Raw genomic sequence first — 24,749 nt, 5'->3', positions numbered from 1 at the left:
GAATAATAAAATGAAAATGATATTTCAAACCTTTTAATGCAAATTTTATTGATATTAAGAAGAAATTCATCGACAGTTTAGTTTATACCAATTAAAAAAATGAAATAAGACTAGCTAAAATCGCCGCGTGATGAATCAAAACAAACGAGCACAGTCTGTGGCACAGCAAAGAAGGTAAATTTTATCTACTTCTAAACACCATGTATGTTTCATACAAAAGATGTAGATTTCAGATAGAGAAATGTAAATTAACCTAATACATGGCCTGGTATATATGTTAATTTTGTGCAGGCTTCGTCTCATAACCTCACCAACACACGTATTCACGCGAGATTATTTATACTGAAAATTGGATGAGATCCCCCGCCCAAGCTGCCCGCGTCTCGCGTCGACATGAGACTCTCCTTGTCTTGGACTTTGGCCTTGGCCTGGTTGAGCTCGGCTTGTAATACTTTTTGTTGGCTGGATTAGTACTTTGATACAAAAAGCTTCTTTGGAATTTTCTATAGAATTTTTGTGAAAACAATCATAATGACCCTGTATTTTGTCCTCTGAAATATTCTGACACTGCATTACCTTTTCTGTAACGATGTCTACAGTCTTCACTACAGATCGAGTCTAGTCTTGGGCCAGCCAGCTGCCAGCTGATTGATCAAGGAGTTACCATCATCATGAGTGTTCCAAACAAACTCTTGACCCTTGTGTTGATCCATCAGAACACCCGGCTCCTGCTTGGGATGAAGAAACGAGGGTTTGGTGTCGGGAGATGGAACGGCTTTGGTGGGAAGGTGCAACCAGGGGAAACCATCTTAGAGGGAGCAGAGAGGTAAGTATTGAGTATTGTAACTTTTAGGGTTCAGTAGCTTTATCTTGAAGCTTTTAAACTTTTTGTAGTCAACTCTTGTATCTTAGAGATATTGTACTAGCTTTTTAAGAGAATGTAATCCTCCCAATAACCTAAATTTGAGCATGTTTCTCATGGATATTTATGGATTCTTCTGAATGCAGGCTTAAGCTACCATATTCAATTCCAAATTCCTTCTTCGTGTTAAATTGGCTGGATCATGACTGGGTAGGTTGGTGTCGAATTTGAACTCGGCAGGTTCACTTCTCCAGTACTTGTTCACACCAATTTCAAAACTGTAGACACTGGGTGCATTTACTTTGTTTCAAGCTTTATTATACTAGAGTGGTCCAACCCTGCAAATAATAATACCTCCCCATACAAATTACAGGGGTGCCCCCCCCCCCCAGGTTTAATACCTCAGGCTGTTTGAACCTGAAGAAGCTTTTTGTCCAATCCTGAATAATCTGTGGATAAAATTAGTTGATGCCATCCTAGCTTACCATTTCCCGTTTGAATTGGCATTTGCTACAAAATTATGAAGAAGTATCAGTAATGTGGAATTTTAATGAAGTCTAATGCCTCCTACAACTTGATAGAGGCGCGATATCTCAGTGGTGGAGAAGTGGTCTTGTAATGTGAAAGTCCCTGGTTCAAAATCAAGTTGATAGTTAATACACTAGTGGGCTTTGGTGAGGCATTAATCCGCGTTACCAAATACGACTCTCAGGGAGGACTTGAAGCCGTCTGTCTCCTGGTTGCTTATTTACTAGCACATCTATGCTTTCTTGGCAGTCGGGTAAAACAAATATATTACCAACCAAGATCAAAGGAATAAGAATTTTGAATGCACTCAACATAGATTCTTTGAAACTCCATGTTCCTCTTAAAAGGTTGATATAAACGGCTTAAAAGGTTTGTATAAACTATTTTATTTTTCTTGAAAGTGTTCCAAAAAAGTTGGCAGCCTGTTCATTAGATTCTATAGTAATTTGCTGAACCACACTTTTGACAATATTGTTCCTCTTCAGAGAATTGCTTGAAGAAAGTTGTGTCAGGGCACCAGACATGAAGCACATTGGACGCATAGACTTTGAGTTTGTTGGTGAACCACAGATCATGGAAGTACATGTCTTCAAAGCAACCGAGTTTGAAGGAGAGCCAGCTGAAACAGAAGGTTTGTCATACTTTGACCTTTTAGGATGTTTGTCAAATTTAGGTATCCTTCAAAAAGCTGAATTTGTGCTTCTCTTTTTTTTCAATCACTTTTTATATTCCTTATTTTTGTGTTCATTGCTATGTTTCTTCTCAATTCTTTCAAGTGCAGGTATTGTTATATCCTAATATGACCCATGTACTGTATATATGTATCAAAGAGGAAAGGGGGCGCATCATGGGCATCCTTTCAACTCCCATTCAACTATACATTTCTTAGGGTAAGAGATAACCTCTGGGCAATGAATGGGCTTTGACAATGTTTTGTTACATCGTTTTTTTTTATTTGACTTCACAAACCCCTCTTTGACTCTTTATGAATGTGACCATTGAGTACTAAAGTTGGATTGATGTATAAATAACATTTCAGTATTTTACCATATTTTATTTGTGTATCGACAGAGATGAGACCGCAGTGGTTTGATGTAGATTCCATTCCCTTCCATACCATGTGGCCTGATGATGTCCTGTGGTTCCCATTAATGCTGAAGGGGTCAAAGTTCAAAGGTTATTTCAAGTTTGAGGGCATGGACAAATACCTGGAGTACAACCTAGAAGAGCTGGACCAAAGTGCTGAGATACAAAGGTAAGATAAGCATTCAATGACCTAAACCCACTTAATGAAGCAACTATGAATGAAATGTTGAAAAAAGGGAAGTTGCATTTCGATCAGAAATGTTACTAGAATATCATTAGAAACCTGCCTGATTGAGGTTCCAAAACAACAACATTTAAATATAAGTTGGACAGTTTGTTTTAGTCTTCCAGTCAGAGATCAGCTAAAAATTATTACTGATGGATGATGCTCATAATTTTGTAGTGTAATAATGATGATAATATTCTGTTTTTATAAAGCGCTTAATACAATGTCTCTAGTCTAAGCGCTTTACAGATATACTATTACCCCGGTCATTGGATTCAGTGCTTGCCGCACACACTGTGTGCACAATCTCCACTCCCTGGGGAGCATTCCAGCCAGGCCTTACTTGTCGCTCAAAAACTGTTTGACCAACAATAACAGTTGCATCCTACCGGGTACCAACCTAACACCTGGGTGGAGTGTAGCAAGTGCAGGTTAATATCTTGCCAAAGTGTAGAATACCCTGCTGTCTTTATATTTAAGTTGTGTGACCCACCAGAACATGACACATTTTGACAGTCCTTATCTATCATAAGTAGTTTAAAAAGCATTTTTCCAAATTAATCTTTTAACTTTAATCATTCTAAAGAAAAAGGTAATGTAAAAAAAAGAATAGCTATGATATCATGATTACTTGCATGAAGGTTTCTCCAGGAATGTCAAAATCAGCAAGGAACCAGAATGCCACCACAAAGCCCATGGTCTGAAAATCTTATCTGTATACAAACAAGAAATACTTTCACATGCTTCATCATTAATCTCTTTTTGTCTTCTGTCTCTTCTTCTCCACAATGTAGCTCATGACACAAGTCTTCACTCTGAGATGGACTCAGAACTGAAATACATTCCTCAACAGGGTGAGCAGTCTAATGGATTGTCATCAGCTGAAAGGCAATCTGTATTTGCCTAAATGCACTCTACATCATTGATTTTGTTTCATAGTCAAAGTGTTCTCTTCTCTCCTCTCATTGAGAAGAAATTAACAAAAGTCTACATACTGTGCCACATTTGTTTTCATCCATAACTGAGGAATAGCTAATTTTGCCTGAGAGCTAGGCTAAATATATTCTCACTTGTGCTACATTCCAATGATAATGTTTATCTGTGATGAAGGAAAAAAATTGCACCGATAATCACACTTATATACTGACTTTGTCTCAAGGTTACCCATCCTCAAACTTTTTGTGTTGTAATATCACTTCTTCAATTTTGTAATATTTATGTACAGTAGGGTATGGTATCCTGCAACAGTTTTCAAACTTTTTTTGTGTTTTGCCCATGTTGAAATTTATTGCAAAGGATCACAGTGATTTAACGCATAACTCCAAACCAAGTCTGCAGCTTTTTACCTGTATATACTTCTTAAATTTCTTTACTCTGTTACAGAAGAGCTTTGACAGGATTTATTTGATTTATTTCAAACTTTTACTGATAATGTACTTAAAAGACCAAAATCTGGAAATGAAAATTAAGTGAATTAAGCATAGTGCACCTCACATTTCTGTCTCATTAATACATGCAAAAATTAAGGGCCATTATGCAGTAGAGCGGTCTCTCATCAATCATCTACATGTAGGTGTACAGTTTTGACCAAGCAGTGTTTTAATGTGGTTAACACTGTGTGAACAGCGTAACAGAGAACTTCATTGAAATAAGATTCTACCGTTATTGATTACCTCATCATTTTTTTAGTGTGTAAGATTGTGTTTGTGTATCACAAATCTCTGATACTGATTATGGCCATTAGAAATGATTGTGCATGTGTAGGCCTACAGCCATTTTATAGAAGTCTTTCATTCAAATTAGACCCCACAGAGGATTCTATAAATTATGCTCAGGACTATGACCAATGCTCCGTTCTTCATCTCCCTATACAAACCAACGTTTAGGGATAGGTACAGTGTTTGGTCTAGGGTTGAAGTTAGGAATCTGGGCCTCGTTTCATAAAACTTGTTATCAATAACAACTTGCCATAACTGTTGAAAGCTACTGAAATCATTGCATGTGATTGGCTGAGAGGAAATTTGTAAAAGAAATGTGACACGTGTTATTGATGACAAATTTTATGAAACTGGAGCCCAGCTGATTTCTGACTTCAAACCTAGAGCAAACACTTAAACCTATCCCTTAACCTAACCTAAGACAAAATTACAGTCCTAGTTCTAACTATAACCTTACACATTTGATGTTATAAACCCCAGGGCAGTTGTTGCTGGAGCTTGCATTCGTTCGTTCGTTCGTGTCTCCTTAGATCAAGATTAATGTATCTTGATCTTCGGAGTAGTTGCTATACAACCGGCCGTGTCAGACACGTTGCCCCGGGGTGCGAGATAGGAGTCTTGTAGCGTGCCCCCATTTAAAACAATTACACAATAACAATTAACATTACATTTAATTAATAGTATGAAACTATTAAAATTACTCTTATGTTACAGGAAAAAATATTATATATATATATATATATATATATATATTATGAATCAATTGATTTGGTCGATCCAGTTAGATGGCACAAACACGGCACTACTGGACAGATCCTAATAATTACAGAGCTTGGTCTTGTTGCTCTGTTCACCAGCAGTTTGAGGATATGGAATCCCGCGGCACATTACTCACAAGAGTTCAAACAAGCCAAGCTTATACCGAGCCTATAATAAGTAACGTTGTGTATGTACCACCCACCCGATCGATCAAAAACTCAAAACTCAAATGAAAAATGAAGAAAAAAAACGAAATGGTAACCATCTAAAATTTCATAATTGTGATAAATATCTATAAAGATTTATCAAGCAACAACAAAAAATAATATCATGTTCAAGAAAAGGATATATACACTTTGTATTCTTTGTTCGTGTCCACCATCTGACCTCAAATGCTCTGCCAGGCTTTGGCACACTGAAGAGCCTTCTCATTTGCTGCCACTAGGTTTTACAGGCAGCATTGGTCATTTAGGAGTGGGCATCTTAATAAGTGTGACATGGATTTGCACGGATGTTCCACACTCGCAGTTGGTGTCTGTGTCGTCAGTGTATCCCCATTTATGCATGTTGTATTTACATCGCCCCACCCCTGTGCGAAGCCTATTGAGGGACTTCCACGTCTTTCATTCACATGTATGGCCAGGGGGCAGCTGTTCCTTGGTCGGGATTGGTAGCTTTTCATGGTGGTGGTTTTCACAACGTTTCTCTTCCCACAAGATCACTCTGGTTGAATGAGGAGGTTGTGACAGTGGCTGGACTGTATGAAGGAAGCTCTTCCTTGACTTCAGGCGGGTAGGGGCCGGTTGATGGGAGTAAAGGGGATGGCGGGTGTCCTCAACTTGTCTGCTGCGTTCAGTCCTACGTGCAACTTTTCTGCGGACATCGGATGGAGCAATGCCGGCCAGGGTGTGCAAGAATAAGGTCTATGGAGAACTTGGATATGTGCCACATCGATAACCACTTACAGACCCCTCCTGTCTCATGCAGAACAGTTTTCTTCTTCACATTCTTCCTCAAGTTTGACATCTTTTCGCTGGCATGCTTATTGAAGAGAGCCTCAGTATACCCTGGAAATGAAGCTCTAACAAAGTCTCGAATGGCTTTAACTTTCGCTGCTGGAAGGGCTGGCCTCTGTGCTTCGGCTTCCTTGTGCAAGTTGCATTTGGTTCCTAATAGGGAATGTGCAACCAGCACTTCCTTCCCGAACACCTTCAGCATTATATCATTAACCATGGCCCTTGGATTACTAGAAGCAAGGACGGCAACCTCATCCTTGCTAATCAAAGAGTCTCCAGACGATGTGTTCAGGTCTTTCTGTAATGTGACAAATGCCCGAGGTTCTCCACTACATTTGGGCTTCAATGGTATGGGGCTGGGGCAAGGACTGGCACCTGGGATGGGGCTGTGGCTGGCACTCGGGATGGGGCTTAATGAGCTAGCACTGGGCCTGCTGCTGGGGCTGGGGCTGGGGCTGGGGCTGGGGCTAGAGCTTCTAATTGCCTGAAGTAAAGTAGGCAACTCTTTTATGATGGCAATAGAGCACCTGAGTGCTTTGTTTTCCTCCTCTAAGCTCTTGTGGCTGCTGAGGCCACATGTAGGCTCCACCCTGGGCTCAGCCGATTTCTTTTTCTCCATGAGCCGCTCCATGATGCTCTCCGCATTTGCCTTTTCTTTGGCAGCTATCGTCTTTTCCTTCTCCTAGTCTCTCTTTTGGGGGCTGGGCCCTCATCATATTCAAGCGAGCCTTGTGCTCCTTATCGTGGCTCTCTTTCCTCTCCCGAGAGGACTGTGTGTTGCTTTAATATCTTTTCCAAAGAGTGCTCTCTCAAGAGGTGTTTTGAGCTCTGCCTTGCTGTCCCCAAACTACAGAACAGTGGGCGGATAACGTGTCGGTGGCACTGTAGCTGCTTGTCCTTTCTTCTTCTTAATCTTATTGACATTGTTGGTGTTGCTGTAGGTGACGTCCTTGTCATCTTCGAAGTTGAATGCATCGTTCTTCAGTTTGTGTCGCGCATCTTTTGGAAATTCAAGGAATTACGTCTCCACTATGTCAACTCCTAATTCCTTGCCGAAATCCAATAACACCCACTTTTGCTCCATAATTGCCTATTGGATTGACCAGGCCAAGATGATATATCTAATTGATAATGGATTTGTAAGAAGTCAAACTTCCATTTCAAAGCTTGCATTTGAACACCCTGATGAAGAACTGGGCCTTGTTTCATAAAACTTGTTATCAATAACAATTTATAATACCTGTTATAAGCTACTGAAATCATGACATTTGATTGGCTGAGAGCAAATTTTGTTATAGAATGTTTTGATTTGTTATCGATAACAAGTTTGATGCAAGAGAGTCCTGGACTCCACGCAGTTGCAGCATCACTGGGGAATGGTTTAGAAAAGCCTTACTATCTTAAATGCTAAAAGTATGCATTTCCAATATTCATTACTTTTTCATCAATTTTTTTTCCTTCTGAAGTCCTCCATACTCAGTTTTTGCACCAAGGATGTTTTATACAGGTAAGAACCCTGTATCAACTTTGAGATCATGGAAAGGAAATTGCAGATTTTGACTTTCAAATACCTTACTTCTTTCTGAGATACAATTTTTAACTGCATTTAATGTTGTTGGTATGTTCCTTTTAAAGTGGAATAATGAAGCAATGCAAATATAAGGTGTTGACTATTAAATATATTTTATTTCATAAATCATATAATTCTGACAAACAGACATTCTAAATTCAATATTTAACAGGCAGTCTATTTATAAATCATCACTAAAAATAAATACAATGGAGTACATCAAGAATGTGTATACTTGAAAGGAATGTTATTTCATAATTTCTTCACAGTGATGATATTTCATAGTAATCGATTGATATCTTGGAGCTATTTTTAACTTTAAAATTCCTTTAATTTCAATTTTTATTGAATATGTTATTGGTGTTATAAGATAAACCTGCAGACAATAGTAATCAAGTCATGAGTCACTGATATGATTGCATCTGACCATTATTACACATACTATTTCAAGCCAATCAGTACTAGTGTACAGGGGTGATTAGACCACCCTGCAAGGTCACCGGACAGGTTGTTATCTCATCAAATCAGCTCTCAATTAACATAAGAAAAAGAGGATCATGGGGGACGAATGGTCACCGATTAGGCATTGTTTGTTATATAGAGGGCGCAAGTAGCTATAAGTAGGGCTTTGAAACACACAATGAATTCCTTCAAAAATACATGTTTATATGAACCTTGACAGATATTCTCAGAATTGCCTCTTTTTTTCTTCATCATTACTAGGACTTTTCACATGTTTCCTTGACCATTGATGTAACCAAAGAAAACCATTTGTATCAAAGAGATGTATACATTTTTATAACTATTGAATGTGTAAGTGTGCATCATTTTACATTTCATGTTTTACTCGTTTTAATTATACATGCACTTAGCACTTAGATAATGACAAATAAAATCAAACTATAAACATATTTTTATCTCACTACACTGTAGGCCTTTATATTTTTGTTGGGGGGGAGGAGGATAAATTCTTGTAATTGGAACCTCTTTACATTTTGCAAGTTCCTTAGATTGTTGTCTTCCAGCCAAGTCAAAGTTATTTTGGCCGGATAGCACTTAGATTTATGTCAACATAGTGACAGTTGCTATATGTAGGTTATTTACTGAAAATTGCCAGTAGTTGGCAATGTCTGCAGAAGTTGTATGATGTACACAATTGTTATTGTATTCATACGTTTTTTTCTTCTTCTTTCTGTTGGCATACAGCCAGCTACTATTATGTGTGATGATTAAGTGATTTTTATCAGTCATGAAGACCTGGATGAGAGCATTATTACAAACAGTAAACTTCTAGCTTTCAAAGCAATTTAGAGTTGTGACTTGTGGGGTTTTTTGGTAAAAGAAATGCATTCATATTTGTTTTTTTATACTTCATATTGAAATGATGGATAGATGTATGCAATAAACTTAAACATTTTATTAGTAATCCATGTATCAAGAATATTTATCTTTTATGGTTGTTGGTTTGTTTTCATAACTCTTGTCATTCAAAATGATTATACCAATACCAATTTGAGGAGGGGGGGCCTCTTCCACACAACTTTTGATCGATCACGACATCACAGTGCAAAAATATAATAAAACTAAATCAATGCAAGTCATGTAATTCTGGTTGACTGAAATTCAAACTGGGTTTGATTATTAGAGATGGATTTGACTGCACATACCCAATAGGCCCCATAATACATTGTCAGTTTGCTCATCATTTGAATTTTGATATCATAACATGAAAATTTCCTGAGAGTCAGCCAGTGACAAGGTTCAATAGCTCTTTAGAATCACTTATGAAATGTGCTATTAGTGCAATAGGCTTTAATAACTTGAAGACAATTTCTGTATGAATACAACAAGGTAATAAAATTGCCTGTGAGATGATTGTTTCAAAGTTATTGTAATTATAATATTGAATAAAGAAACCAAACTTGCGTTTCATATTACACCAGCAACCACACAGTTTTTTTTTTAAATCCACACCAATTAAATAAATAAATGATTAAATATAGAAAATGTTTAGGTACTTACAAAATGCAGCATTATGTTCATTATTGACAAATTTCAATTTTTATAAGAGTTTCCTATATCCAGTGAAACTGAGTAAATTAAACACCTTAATCGGTATGCCTTCAGGGACATATTCAGTACATTATTGTATGGTGCTGTTCAACTACTAAACTAAGCAAAATGTAGCTCAATTTAGGGTTCTATGTTACCAGTTGGAAAGGGGTGAAAGTCCAAATGGAGCAAGTATTTCACTCGCCCCAATCAAAAGATTCTGATTTCATCATTCAAATCCTACAGAAAATAGCATTTTGACATTGTTTTCAACAAGGCTGAAATACAGGCAATTTCATCATAGAGAAGTTAACAACAACAACAACAACAAAAATACCCACTTCTGCCACGTTAGATGGACCAAATTTGCTGACTAAGCTTGTAGAACATTAATTTTTGGACCGTTTAAAATAATATTATTGCTGAAGGCTGGCTAAATTGATGTTTGCTGATGAAATTTGGAATGTGGATGTCACACCCCTCTTACGCTTCTGTCGCCACGCCCTTATACCAATATTGTGTTCATATGCATCCAAATCGAAGATTCTCCGGACTCTAGCTATGATGAAATAAGATGATATCCTGTGACGCACCCTCTCTTGAAATTCAGCTGTCCGCATATCATGCACGTCTGCCAAAAGAGAAAAACCAGATATTTTAATCATATTCATGTATTGTCACTACAGTGATTGTAGGCATCAACGAGACGGTAATCCCTCCCCCTACCTCCTTCACGAGAATTATGAATTCCAATATTCAGGCAATTATTATCCCGGCAATTATAAAGGGGGTCATGATCTGATTTTCGTTGCAATTCTCTTTCTCGTACCCCCCCCCCCCCCCCCTCTCTCTCTCTCTCTCTCTCTCTCTCTCTCTTTCTCTCTCTCTCTCTCTCTCTGCATTCTTATTGCTAAATTCTTTTGATAAAATGAAGGATAAAAAACATTGTAAAAACCTCTGACCTTTGATATAATTTTTATATTTTTTTTGTAAACGTTTAAATGCATTATCTACATTAATGTAAGGAATGTGTGTTAGAAGTACTCACCCCCTATTCGAGAGGTTATTGAATCCAGAGAATATGAAGAAAGAAAGAAAATGAATTTTTGTTAAGTTAGCGAAAAAGATTATTTGTTACCTGAAATGAAAAGTAATCATTCACTAGAAAATTTTACACTATCCAATTGGAAAGAAATGTTTCGTACCATATAGTATATTTAAATGTATTTTGCTACAAAAATGTACACAGTCATATAGACTCACCATTTCATATTTATATTGTCATTATCCTATCCTGACAGTTAATAGAACAACTCATGTTTAATTAAATAATGCTCATTTGAGTTAGCTTTTCAATTCAGCTTTCTTTTCATCAAAACGTATCTAAATAAGCAATAATATTAAAGTAGTATCTCTTCTTAAAGTGTCTATAACCACACAATATTTTTCATAACGATTCGAAACGGGTAGAATAAACGAGTCGGTTTGTGTTTGAAACTGGAACTTTATAGTTCATGAAAATCACATCTATGTATATTGATTGTCTTGCAGCGTCTTTACTTACCCCCTGCATCCATCCGTAGAATAGACCAAAGAAAAGGAAAACAAACAATAATCAATGAAGGCAATGTTGATTACATAATGTTTACGATTATACTCAAGAGATCCCAAGTTTGCTCAAAATGGAACAATATTCACAATATTTATGACGTCGCATTTTTTACATTATCAAAATATTTTTGATTTCGCTTTGAAGGGATATTCATTCTTTGGTGACCTAAAATTGGCAAATTCAAAACAGCTTGTTAAAAAAACAGTACAACTTATCACATATGGCCATATCCATGAAATCCAAACTGTGCTGCAATGATCAATATTGTCTTCATAATTTACAAATTGAAGAAAAAAATGCTTGCTTGCACTGCTGTCTTGATCTTATGTACATTTTAAAGATCTATTCAATTTTTCTTTCATTCAATCTTTCTTTCTTCGTCTTTCCTTTCTGGCAATCTTGCTCATAGATATAAAAACGGATGATTATAAAGTGAAATAAACCATGATACTCACAAATAAGTTCACCTGAATCCACGAAAAGTCAAATAAGGACAAAGAGGAAAAAAGAGGCAGAGTTGAATTCATTTGAGCCCAGGTGCGTGGATTGTTCATCTTTTAAAATTCAACGAATTTATTTTATTTTATTCAAGAGTTCATTCCAAAAGCTCTATCCTTTTTAAGCGAAGACCGTAAGGCAAAATAGTGGATGTTTGTGCAGTAGTCAATACGCAATTATGGCAAAATCACAAGTTAAATTTATGATGAGGCTGACTTAAAACACACAAAAGAATGGTCATTAATCAAATCATATACTTCAAAAGAAACGTTAACATAATGATAATGGCAGAGGAGTCGCAACAAGCTTCTTTTATAAGAAGAAAACAAAAGCGGGATGACATGAGATGACATTTGAATGAGACTTTAATCAGGTGACACAAATCTAAGATGTTGTCAATTTGAGGAATTTGGGTCGATAAAAGACTCCGAAGGCTAAATAAAAAATCCGGGCCATCATCTAAGGTCTAATGGGAAGACAAACAAGTGATTTAATCAATACTTACGATCTGCTCAATGTGATGTAGAAAAACAAGCAAGCGTCGACGGAGACAGGTTTGATGTAAACAGGGGTCAAAGAAGCGTGAAAAAGAATAATTAGGGAGAAGTTTAAGCAATACGAAAGCGAAAGAATAGGTAAAAAACTACATAATATTATATTAGAGAACATTGAATATGTGAAAAGCGCCAATTTGAAGACTATATTAATTTCATGATCCTTTAAAACCCTTACTATGGAGTTTATAATTCAATTTTATAAAAAAATCACATCTAAAAGAATACCAATAATATGTGTGCGCGTGTGTTTGTGGGTGTCTATCAATCTCTTATTATATTTTATCTTATGCTTATCATGGTCTCTCCTTTTTCCAATAGTTTTTGTTGGAGAAAATCCACGGGGGGGGGGGTTAAGATTGGTTTGGACGGGGGTGTGCGGCTGAAGCGTCTAATCTTTGGGCAGAAAATGATAACTATTATTAGGGACTTCCATTCAACACGCAAACCATGTTTAAGGTTTTGCGACCATCGGCAAGGATTTCGGATGAAAAAGCGAAATGATTTCAATTATTTTTGCGGGTTTTGCATCTGGAATTTTCACTTTAGCGAGATTATTATCCTGATCATATAGTTAACCCATGTTTAAGTTTAAGATCTGAAAAGTGGGGACACTCATAAGGATTTTGCAGCCCAAAATCATACCCGTCCCCATGTTAAGGGATTTTTTGGCAAAAAAGTAACCAATTAGAGCGGCACATCCCCGTATACTGTATTAGGCGAGTACCCCCTCCCCCCCCCCCCTTATTGTGTAACGTACTTGAATATAAGAATATTTCTATGTTGTCTATCTTTTATTTTGATGGTTGTTCTATTTATAATGTGTGACCAAAACAAATTTTCACGTATTCTTGTGAATTTGGATGAGTAAAAAAAACAATTGAATTTAAGAATTGAATTGAATTGACTTACCGGCTATATGTTTTGATTGTCGAGAAGAAACAGGCGGGGGCCAAAGTGAGCGGGTGGAGGAAATAGAAAGAACGAAACTGAAATTACGATTTGCTATCAAATTCAAAGTTTGAGCATAAAAACCAGGGAAAAAAGAAATACAAGAATTAGGTGAGATCCACAGCCGTTATTAAGTTCATGATGACTGCAATTTTTAGTAGTAGTGGTAGTAGTAGTAGTAGTAGTAGTAGTAGTAGTAATAATAGTAGTATTAGTAGTAGTAGTAGTAGTAGTAGTAGTAGTAGTAGTAGTAGTAGTAGTGTTATTTGTATTATTATTATAGAAATTACAATTATCATTATTATTCTTATTATTATTATTATTATTATAATTATTATCATTACAATTATCATTATTATTATTATTATTATTATTATTACTATTTCGCACAGTGAGTCCTTTTATAGGGTGAAGTTTGATCATTACAAATATAGCAATGGGTACAACACGTACTAGGAGTTCCTAATCCCAGGGGGTCACTCTCATACACAAATGCTCTACCCACCCGTATCCATCAGCCTCTGTCGGACCCTTTTTTATTTAAAGAAAACGTCGAAACCTGTGAACTTGAAAAGGGACCCTTTTTTGGTTTGTGTGCAATCAGTGCTTGAAAACTACCCCTTTTTAAGGAAAACGTCGACGCCGCCGTATAGCTAAAAAAAAGACACCCTTTCGACGCTTTTTCTGGACGCGGGTGCGTAGCCAGTCTTGTTGGGAGTGACCCCCTGTGTTCCTATTAAACTATATTATAACAATGCCAAAGGCAGTGCAAGAAGGGGTAGTCTATGGGGCAAAATTTGCAGATAGATTGGTCATAACTTGAAAATTGCTTAAACCTTCGTTGATTATACACAACATACACTGTCCTACTTGTAGCTCTTGCTCCCTCTATATAGAAAACAATGCCTAATCGGTGACCACTGGTCCCCCATGATCCTCTTTTTCTTATGTTAATTGAGAACTAAGTTGATGAGAAAACCACCTGTCCAGTAACCTTGCAGGGCGGTCTAATCCCTCCTATAAACTAGTACAGATAAGCTTCTTTTTTTTTTTTTAAATTGCATTACTCACTCCTCTGTGCCATCTGCATGCCCTATCGTTATTCTTGGCGGGATTGAACGACTTTTCACATCTCTTGCACAGTTCTGTCTTCTCTGAACGGTTGCTTTGGTGACGGACCACGCTTAATGAAGAAATGGGCTCCCGATGATCTCCGATACTCTCCGAAGCAGCGTCCATTGGTTCGTTCAGGTCATGTTCGTGTTCTGATGATGCTTGCCGAAGAGAGGAAAGAGATGATGACGAGGAAGTTGTCGATGTCGTGTTTTTAAGGTCGAGAGGAATCACATCAAATGATGTTGTATCAGTAATGAAAACGTTAACTTTGGGGCTACGGGATCTCGGGCTTTTGTTTGATGTTGATGATGATGATAGAGATATTGTACTGATCGAACTACGGGATGAATTCGGTCTTGACTTGGACGATGGGGCCTCGGAGAGAAGTGATATTCGGGGTGGTGCCGACCTCAGTCTACTTCTCGCCTCGAGTTTGCTGGAGCGGAGTCTCGTCAACTGCCCTTCGAGGGTAATGGCTTCTTTTCTCACCTGTTCTTGATGTTCACGTACCTGCTTCAAGGCAGTCGCCGCGCTCCGAGCGCGCTGCGTCATCAGCTTTCCCTCGACGCAGCGTCGCCGCTTTTGATGCATTGGGAGCCGCGAATACACCATCTCCGCGTTGCATCCCTCGCAGGTCACCAATCTAAAATCGCACTCGGCGACGTGCGCGTCCAGCTTCTTGCGCGTCATCTCTTTATGGCAACCTCTGACCTTGTTCAGGCAGTCGACCGTCCCGAACTTGCATTCGTTGAGGACGTGATCGGGAAGGGCGCTGAGTTCGCACCGATGGCCGCATTCCCGGTGGCACTTGACGATGAGTTTCAACAGACGACCGATGAGGTTCCCTGGGGCCAAGGATGGTTCATCAAAGAGCGGGCTCCTGCAGAATGGACACGACTTCAGGAGTTTAGGGACAGGTCTGAGCGCTTTGAGGCAGGAAGAACAGACGGTGTGTTGACAAGGATGCATCATCATCGGATCTACCAGAACTCCTCGACACAAGGGACATATCAGATCCCTAGACACAGGACCAACCACGAACTTGATGTTAAAACCCATGCTTAGTGTCTTGTCCAAGAACTAGTTCACAAGGCGAAACTCCAACCATGCATGCAATCTTTCACGTAGGCCTATTTTATCACCTTTGGTGTTATTTTCTCGTCATTCGAATTGAATGTAAAACAAATATTTATTTTTTAGATGTCTCCACTAATTAGTGTCTGCATACAACCCCTTCAAATCTCAGGCTAACACGTTCCTTACACTGGTTGTTATCTCCTTGAGATCGGCTTCTTGACGCGGATAACTGTTCTTTGTGTATTCTGTTTCCACAATCAGTATTTACCTTTTCGGGTAAGGTACACTCTGTCTCCTGCAATGATAAATAAAAAAACAAGCGGTGACGTTAATTAAATATAGACTCTCAGCTAAGTAAACATTGTGACTCCGTGAGTACTCCAGTTCATTTAGCATGTATGACTTGTGTATTAAGGTAATTATTGATTTCAATTTGATATTGGTTCGGTTCTTATCTATATAGATGGAATTGTTAGATAGCTCATGAATTAAACCAATAAATTGCAAAGTGGAACTTACACCCTAAAATCAGTTCGAGTTCTTCTATCCTTCTCCTTTTCCGTCTTCATATTAGTATATAGACCTATCTAAAAAATAACTCTTCCAGCATTACCAACATAATCATTTTACTCTAAAAAAATTCCAAAGAAACTTTACACTATTTCCCTAATAGCATTCCGCCAGGTACATGGAAACAAAAATCCTTGTGCGTGTGTGTGTGTGTGTGTGTGTGTGTGTGTGTGTGTGTGTGTCTTTTCTTATTTCATGTGCTAATGATGTGGGTAGGAGAAGACTACAACGATGATTATATTAGTTTTTTTTTTCTCACTCCCTTGTTATTTTGGTTGATCTGGGTAAAAATACATCCCGTCCGAAAAGTACAAAGGACCCGCGCTCTCTTATCTTCTCTCTCTTCCCTTTTTTCACGATTGTATTTTTGAGCCCCCCCCCCCCCCTTCCTCCCTCCCTCTCTCCCCCAGCCACGTCAATATCAACATTTGTACTAAACAAAACAGGGTTTATTTTCAAACAACTCTTTTTAAACAAAAAGCCCGCTCTTGACAAAATGCGTCTGCAGTTGCCAATGGTTACTATTGTGTAGTAGAAGGCAGATAATCGTAGGTATGCAGTCTTTTCTTTGATTTATTTTTGTTCATCCATCTTGACAAATTGCTCAATGGTATTGGAAGATTAACCATGCATGTATGGTTTCTTAAGACTATCTGTATCTGATACCTAAGGTCTTTTTGTTATAGGAAATCCTTCAATGACGAACCGTTTGGCAAAATATTTTGTGGAAAAAGAGATAATGAGCGAGACGCTTGAGCAGCATGCTATTTTGAAAATCTGCCCGAAATAGTTCAAACCAAGTTTATGGACTTATCATATCATCGCATGATGATGGACATTTGAATACCAATATCTCCCCCCTCTCTCTCTCTCTCTCTCCTCCCCTCCTACCCTATTGTGAACATTTTTAAGGGAATCTCTGCTTGTAATTTGTGATCGATACATGAAAACATTTGTTGCGAATTACCCGTAAAGGCTGTAATACATGGTCAAGTAAGATTCCCAGTATGGTCATGTAAGGTTTGGAAGAGGGTGAATGAAAAAGAAAAATGAGTAGAGTGAGGGGGGAATGGAGTAGGGGGAGGGGACATGAAAAGCTTATTCGACTCGATGGTATTGCTCTCTCAAATTAATTCAACTAGTGAGACCGCTGCCCCCTCCCATGACACAGGTGCCCCTCAATCAACGCTACGCCACTGTTTCTATATAGGCCCCTTATAAAATCGCGTTCGCAAATACTGTACAAATTCAGCCTAGGGAAATGTCAATAGAAAATGAGCGACATTGTATACAGTGGCGTATTTTTGTATAGGATATATACAAAAGGTTAATACAATTTCCATTGAGTCGATCGTGTTTTTATGGCAACACTTCTATTTGTTTCTAGACACCCTGTACATGATCGTCACTAGAAGACACCAGTCGGGATTACACAGTTACTTATCACTTATGGCTTAACAATGGTCTCGTCGTTAGGGCTTCTTTGCGTAGTCCAAGCCTACGAATGTCTATACAAATTGCTCTTGAAATCTCAAAAAGAAGGCAGTGTTTGTTTTTTGCCAGACGCGAACTTAATGTAAATATTCAACTTTCCTTGTTTACCTACAAATTGCCGTTATACCGATTTACCTAATTAAGGAAGATTGGATTTAGATAGTCATTAAGACTTGATACATGATTCTGTTTTAATCATTGCCTTTAATCAATGCAAGCTTGTCCATGCCATTCGATACATATTAATTATTATATCGGCCTTTCATGGGCTCATACAAATAATGTATGTTATAATAAATAGTATTTTTCAAGAATTTCAGTACACCTTATCGGACAAAATATATGTAATTCTAAATTGCATGTATATCTAATTTGTATAACACTTCAGTCATATCCCATGTAAATTGAATTCTTTAAATGATTTTAAATGTATATACAACATAGATAGACAGATAACGGGAACTAATATTTGTTAAAGGTAATTTTGCACTATCTAATGTGAAAAACGTGTTAAATTTAAGACAAATATCTGTTTCCTGTGCATACAGAGATATTGCCTCTTTTCATTTTTTGACTGAAAGCATTGTGTAAAATTTAAGGACAAAAGGGTAACTGTTTTATATGTTTAAAGAGATGCATTCCTGTTTTTAATAACGTAGTTATTTCAAAATATATATATGCTCCACATGCCGAAACACGCGAATACCTTATAACATTATCATGTAAAAGTAGGCTTATTTATCATTTTGACTTTCCTGGTTATCGAGACATAATTATAGTCCATAAGTTTGAATGAAATAGACTTTCCGTCAAAGCCCTACAAGTATTTCTAAAGATATCATATACTTTTATTAACACTTCCTTTTAAAAAATGAAAAACATTCGAAAGAATTGCTTACCTTCAAGTCATGATATTTACGTCGCGTCTTTTTATCATTCAATCATCCAAAAAATATCTTCTTTTGCTTCTTGAAGTATGGCATGATTCTACGTCCCTTTGCAGTCTGGTCCTTCGTTGTGATGAGTATCTTCTTTTTCTCTCTCCATCGATCGTTCGAAGTCAAAAGACAGTACAATGGGTTGGACACAGAGCAATGAATGGTCAGCGACTGATAGCCAAATAAAAAAAACGACTTTGGAGGCGTTCTAGTATTGATTTCTACATTTATGCGGTGGATCCGGGCTTTGTTTTCTCTTCAGGGTACAGGTATAGAACGCAAGTATCCATCATGGGTGATTGCCACTCCGAATGAATAAGAAAAGAAAAAGACATCGTTATTACGTAATGACTGTGCTTGTATTCGCTGAATGCGTGATTATTAACCTCTATAGAATTGTCTGTCCGTCACGGGCATTAGATACATTGGAGATGTTGCATATACTTATAAATTAAAATGTAAATGCGAATTCGTATATTAATAGGAGTACACTGTCGCTCATAAAGGTGGAATATTTTTTTTATATTCCAATTTATGGAATTATTTTAAGAATAATTTAAAAATAATAGATCTAGATAATAGTATACATTCTCAGATTTAATTGAACAATAATTTGCCAATGTGTGTTTTGCGTGACTGCTAAAGCATGTGTATGCTACTATGCTTATCAACTAGGGGACTTACGCCATCAAGTCATAAATGACAGTAATGAGGATTATTGCCCCGCAAAAGGGCACTAATATAGCACATCGACACGGTCTTGATCCTGGGGCCTCACAGTTACGAGGCTATTGCTTTGTCACTGAACCATGACTCTACGCAGCGGGGGCTAGGGTAGGGAGCAGTTTCCATAAATATAAAAAAAACATAGAAAATGCAATAAATTTTCAATAATTTATTGCATTTTACCCCGGTTCTCAACATAAAAAAAATCTTCTGTTTGTCCATGCCTTGAGCCATAATGCATGGCCGTCTAGAGGATTTTTTGATGTTGGGGACCGGGGTAAAATGCAATTAATTATTGAAAAATTATTGCATTTTCTTTTCTTTTTTTTAATTTCTGGAAACTGCCCCCTACCCTAGCCCCCGCTGCGTACAGTCATGGTTCAGTGACAAAACAATGGCCTCGTAACTGTGAGGCCACAGGATCAAAAACCGTGTCGCTATGCTATATTAGTGCCCTTTTGTGGGGCATTAATCCTCATTACTGTCATTTATGACTTGAGGGCGTAAGTCCCCTAGTTAATAAGCATAGTAGCATACATTTGCTTTAGCAGTCCCGCAAAACACACATTAGCAAATTATTATTCAATAAAATCTGAAAATGTATACTATTTTCTAGATCTATTATTTTTAAATAATTTTTAAAATAATTCCATAAATTGGGGTAAAACTAAAATATTCCACCTTTATGAGCGATAGTGTACTATTGAGGCTCTGCCACAGGGGCCGTGGAACACCCCCTCCCCCTCCCGATATTTGTTAATACATGTACCAATATCTGTGCAACTGTATTGTTATCTCATATCCAGTCAGCTCAGCAAGGTGAACAAATATGACCTATATTTTCCATATTTAATATCTTGTGTGTTTTGATCAGGAAATAACATATTTGTCATCCTGTCATTTGTCATTCTGTATTTATGATATTGTCATAAGAAAGGGTCTTTATTTGGCTTGTAGTTTCTATAACGTATAATGTGTGCTTGGTCAGGAAATGACTTTTTTGTCAAAAGAAATGTTCTTTTGTTTTTACGTGTAGTTCCATATCTGATAATCTAGTTTTGATCAGGAATTAACATTTTTGTCAATATTTGATATGTAGTTTCCATATCTTAAGATAATGTGTGTTTTGATCAGGAAATAACATTTTTATTTTGTCTATTACCTCTCGCTTGCTTCGCCAGTTCGCAAAATGCCCGCCCCCCCCCCCCCCCCCAGTCAGACCGCAGCCGGTGCGAAAACCCTCTATTTTATTCAGCACGTATGCAAGAATTTACGCGTCTTGCATACGTAATGAGTAGTGCAGACGGTCTTCCCGATCGGCAATTTTTGCCTTTATAATTGTTCATTTCTCATGAAATGGGTCTTATTTTAAAGATAAGAAGTTGCACTCTCTATATACTCATATGACAATCATGTTAGATATATTTTGGAAACAGATATTTCGCCTTGAAAATGGGGTTTTTCGACGATAAATCTATCTAAAGAGTAGGGCTGATTTTCACATAGAAATCATTCTTGCGTCAAGAAGATGTTATAATCAGCATAAAGCATATATATTTTTCTTTACAATGATATCAAAATTATTATATTTTACGCTGTCCCAAAGTCAGGAACCAAAAAAGATCACGCTCATGTTCATGAATAATTAAAAATAGTAGTAAATTTTGCCGATGTGATAATAGAGAGTTCTGATTGGTCAACTACGTCAACTACGTCACATATGTTTCGCTTTGGTTTATTAACATTCTGAATACCACATTTTGGTAACCATGCGTTGTGGCGTGCGCCTGTAATGCACATGCGCGCAAGCCGTCTTGACAACAATCTAAGGACCCGAGATCAAATACCTCACCTGCCATATTCATGATTCTTTTCTACCTTATTTCTTTTTTAATCATTTTTCTAAATTTTTTTCGGCTAGTCGATGGCGCGGCGGAGCTCCCTGGAGTTTAATAATCAGTTATGCATTGCCATTGCTCAGACGGCGAGCGTGCACGAGTATGTAATCACACAATTTCGCGCTATCATAAAAAGAACAAATTGGTAATTTCCGGGTTTTTAGGGTCTTAATTACTATGATTATAAAAATAACATGATTTTGCGTCAATTAGGTTTTGACATATTTTTGATGAGTGACTTTTCATCTTTCGAACGAATCTCAAAGTGGACAAATTTATTTTGTCCCAAAGTCAGGAACCAAAAGTGAAATTCCCGGGTCAAAACAGCAGTTGAAATGTTACAAAAATAACGTCAATAAAAGTTGTGAAAAATTATTGTTTACAAATTGCGAAATATGGCAAATTACATATCAAACTGATGCTGAAAATCTCGAGAGTGACTTTCCGTTGCATGCTGCCATGTTGAATGAAGTTAACAACCCAAAACGCAGCTACATGTACACCCCTACAAATCTCACTGAAAAGCGCATGGAAATTCAGCAGACGTAAATGTTATGTGATCGCCAGATATCGCTGAATAAAAATCAGCTTTCAGCCTCATTAACGCGCGCGCTGCGGTCTGACTGCCCCCCCCCCCCCCACTCATTGTTATTTAGGGTACGCATGTGCGTATTCCCAGCGACCCCCCCCCCCCCCCCCCTTTCAGCAAAAGTCCGATGTGTAAAGTCAATACGGGTCGACCCTTTTCTTTTGTTATACGAGCCTTTTTCAGCACCCCACACCCTTTTTTTCAGCAAAAGTCCGGTGATTAAAGTCGATACGGGTAGACCTTTTTCTTTTGATACGAACCAGAGAGTTTGGGAACGCGCATGGTATCCCTCCGTTTCACACGGGAGGGGGAAAACTGAATTCAGACAAGGACACGCTACAACGAATCGTCTTCTTTCTCTTATAATTTACGCGCGGGATGGGCGAAAATGAATTCAGACAAGGATTAGTATTAATAATTTATTGAAACGTCAAAGCTTCCGCGCTTCGCGCGGGAGGGGGGGGGGGGGGACTAATCGGGTAAAACGTAGAGGCGTCTGGAGGTGTGGATCTTCCACTAACGTCTTTTGTTAAATTAATTTATGACACATATTTCGTTTTCACTGGCTGCCTGCGGTAGCAACAAACAAAGCTGACAAAAGAGTTTACTCCGTTTCGTTGACGACAAGCCATGCATCACGTCTTTCGTCTTCGTTGTGCATGGCTGATCGTCAACGATCTGTTTGTTTCTACGGCAGGCAACCAGTGTCAACTAATTTGTTTCATCAAATTATGGAAATGCAAGCATTACTTTAAACAAACACAACTTTGCTATTAATCCTGGCTCGTTTTTTCCTGATTGAGGTGTCATATGAAAGGGCAGAGAATGAACTTTCTAGAAATGTGATTTTCTTCTTTGAAATTCAGATACCGCCCGCCAAATGACTTTTTGGTACCCTCTCTTCAAATTGTTTTTAATCACTCATGCATGGAATATGCATCATACGAGTTGCATCAAATGAAAGAAGATGATCTAAGCTTTACAAATATATGTAATTTATTAATTATAATTGTGATTAAGTTATGATAAAAGCATCGATGATTCTCGGTTTCGTTTTTTGGGGACGCACTGTCTATATAAAATATAACAAACTGCGGCTTCAACATTACCGAAGGGAAGGGGGTTATGTCTGGATGGAATGAAGTCACATATTATACGATTTTCCATAAGGGAATAGTCCGGGCTTGTTTATGGTCCAGGGCACTTATTAATTTAATTGATTACTTATTTTCAATTTCATGCAAGTGATTTATAAATGCTCGTGATATCACATGATTTTCAACAACATGCGCGTTTCTACATTTCTGTTTTTTTAATAGACACTAATGGACCTAATTAGTGGCGGCTAACAGTGACTCTAGAAAACGTTTTCTTTCTCTATAATTTAATGAAACGTGAAAGCTTCCGCACTACACGCAGGAGGAGAAAAACTGAATTCAGACAAGGACTCGATACAGCGAATCGTCTTCTTTCTCTAATAATTTACTTACACGTGATAGCTTCCGCGCTTCGCGCGGGATGGGCGAAGATGAATTCAGACAAGGATTAAGAGTAATGATTTAATGAAACGTCCAAGTTTCCGCGCTCCGCCCCTTGACCCCCGCCGGGGCTTTGCCTTTAGACCCCACTTTGAAAAACGTTCAGCAGGGCCTGCATGTAAGAGTGTGGTGATGTGGATTTTTTTGTCAGCCCCCCCCCCCCCCTCCTAAACGTTTTTGCTCATTACGCCACTGATACACTGTTGGTCATAATGGTGGAATAACTTATTTTTACCCCAATTTATGGAATGATTTTGACAATGATTTATTCCTAGAAGATCTAGATAATAATATACATTCTCAGATTTTATTGAATAATAATTTGTGAGTGTTTGTTTTGCGTGACTGCTAAAGCATGTGTATGCTACTATGCTAATCAACTAAGGGACGTACGTCCTTAAAATAACTGACAGTAATGAGGATTAATGCCTCATAAAAGGGCACTAATAAAGCACATCGACACGGTTTTTATCCTGGGGGCTTACATTAACGAAGCCATTGCGTAGCCACTGAAGCATGACTGTACGCAGCAGAGGCTAGGGTACGGCGCACAGTGGGCCAGGGAGGAACCAAAGTGCGCCAAAACTAAGTTTGGGTGATTTAATTTTTCAATTTTTTTTCTTGCCCAGTTGAAAGGTAATACGTAGAGGAATACCTCAGTGAAATATTTAATTCCGGTATGCACAATAAGGGTATACATTTACTACTTCAAACAGCAAAATCCTACATATTTACAGTTTTAGTGCAAAAGTGACTTATTTTATAAATCTTTCAATTCAACATGAAGTTTTTAAGTTATTAATATGAAAATGCTCTGACATATTCCTGATAGTGTATTTCGTTGAATGAATGGGTTAAAATTAATCGAAACACAATGTTCATGATCAGGGGCGTACACAGGATTTTTTCAAGGGGGGGGGGGGGGTTGCTCCCGAAAATTTGAAAATCGCGCCGGCCGAAAAGTCGCTCAGTGGGGGGGGGGGGGGGGGGGGGGTAAGCGGTCACTTTTTTTTTTTTTTTGAGTCCAAAAAAAATCGCAACGACTCAGCCAGCCGAAAAGTCGCTCAGTGGGGGGGGGGGGGGGGGGGGGGGGGCAAGCGGACACTTTTTTTTTTTTTTTGGTCTCGAAATTTCAAAAATTGACATTTTTCTTCGTTGGGGGGGGGGGTAAGGTCACCTTTTTTAGGTTAACCGTGGGTATAATTTTTTTTTTTTTTTTTTAATAATTAAAAAAAAAACCCAAAGGGGGGGGGGGTTTTAGGGGGGTTAACACACATAAAAATACCAAAGGGGGGGGGTTTGAACCCCAAACCCCCCCCCCCCCCCTGCGTACGCCCCTGTTCATGATATATTATAGGGTAATTCACTGAA

The 24,749-nt window shown here is 38.0% G+C and overlaps 2 protein-coding genes across 3 annotated transcripts; one reads left to right on the top strand and one right to left on the bottom strand.

The window, feature by feature from the left end:
* The first annotated feature begins 555 nt into the window (after window positions 1–555).
* LOC587752 (7,8-dihydro-8-oxoguanine triphosphatase) lies at window positions 556–5,017 on the top strand. Its single transcript, XM_030984564.1, has 4 exons — window positions 556–826; window positions 1,876–2,021; window positions 2,462–2,645; window positions 3,497–5,017. The coding sequence occupies exons 1-4, from the start codon at window positions 672–674 to the stop codon at window positions 3,501–3,503; spliced, it is 492 nt and encodes a 163-aa protein (XP_030840424.1). The 5' UTR covers window positions 556–671; the 3' UTR covers window positions 3,504–5,017.
* A 4,086-nt stretch (window positions 5,018–9,103) lies between these two features.
* LOC105438291 (E3 ubiquitin-protein ligase PDZRN3) lies at window positions 9,104–18,863 on the bottom strand. Of its 2 annotated transcripts, XM_030984563.1 has the most exons (6): window positions 18,589–18,863; window positions 14,504–15,920; window positions 12,433–12,438; window positions 11,382–11,896; window positions 10,866–10,868; window positions 9,104–10,448 (listed from the first exon to the last, which is right to left on the bottom strand). In XM_030984563.1, exons 2-4 carry the CDS (start codon window positions 15,605–15,607, stop codon window positions 11,855–11,857), a joined length of 1,152 nt encoding a protein of 383 aa, XP_030840423.1. In that variant the 5' UTR covers window positions 15,608–15,920; window positions 18,589–18,863; the 3' UTR covers window positions 9,104–10,448; window positions 10,866–10,868; window positions 11,382–11,854. The 2 variants fall into 2 exon arrangements, with proteins under 2 accessions (XP_030840423.1, XP_011664225.2); XM_011665923.2 differs by having other exon boundaries at window positions 10,866–11,896.
* Window positions 18,864–24,749: the final 5,886 nt, after the last annotated feature.

This window comes from Strongylocentrotus purpuratus, unplaced genomic scaffold (genome assembly GCF_000002235.5).
Source record: "Strongylocentrotus purpuratus isolate Spur 01 unplaced genomic scaffold, Spur_5.0 spur5_scaffold_14, whole genome shotgun sequence".
NCBI lineage: Eukaryota > Metazoa > Echinodermata > Echinoidea > Camarodonta > Strongylocentrotidae > Strongylocentrotus > Strongylocentrotus purpuratus.
The sequence above is the reverse complement of the archived record's forward strand: the minus strand, read 5'-3'. Positions and strand labels throughout refer to the sequence as shown.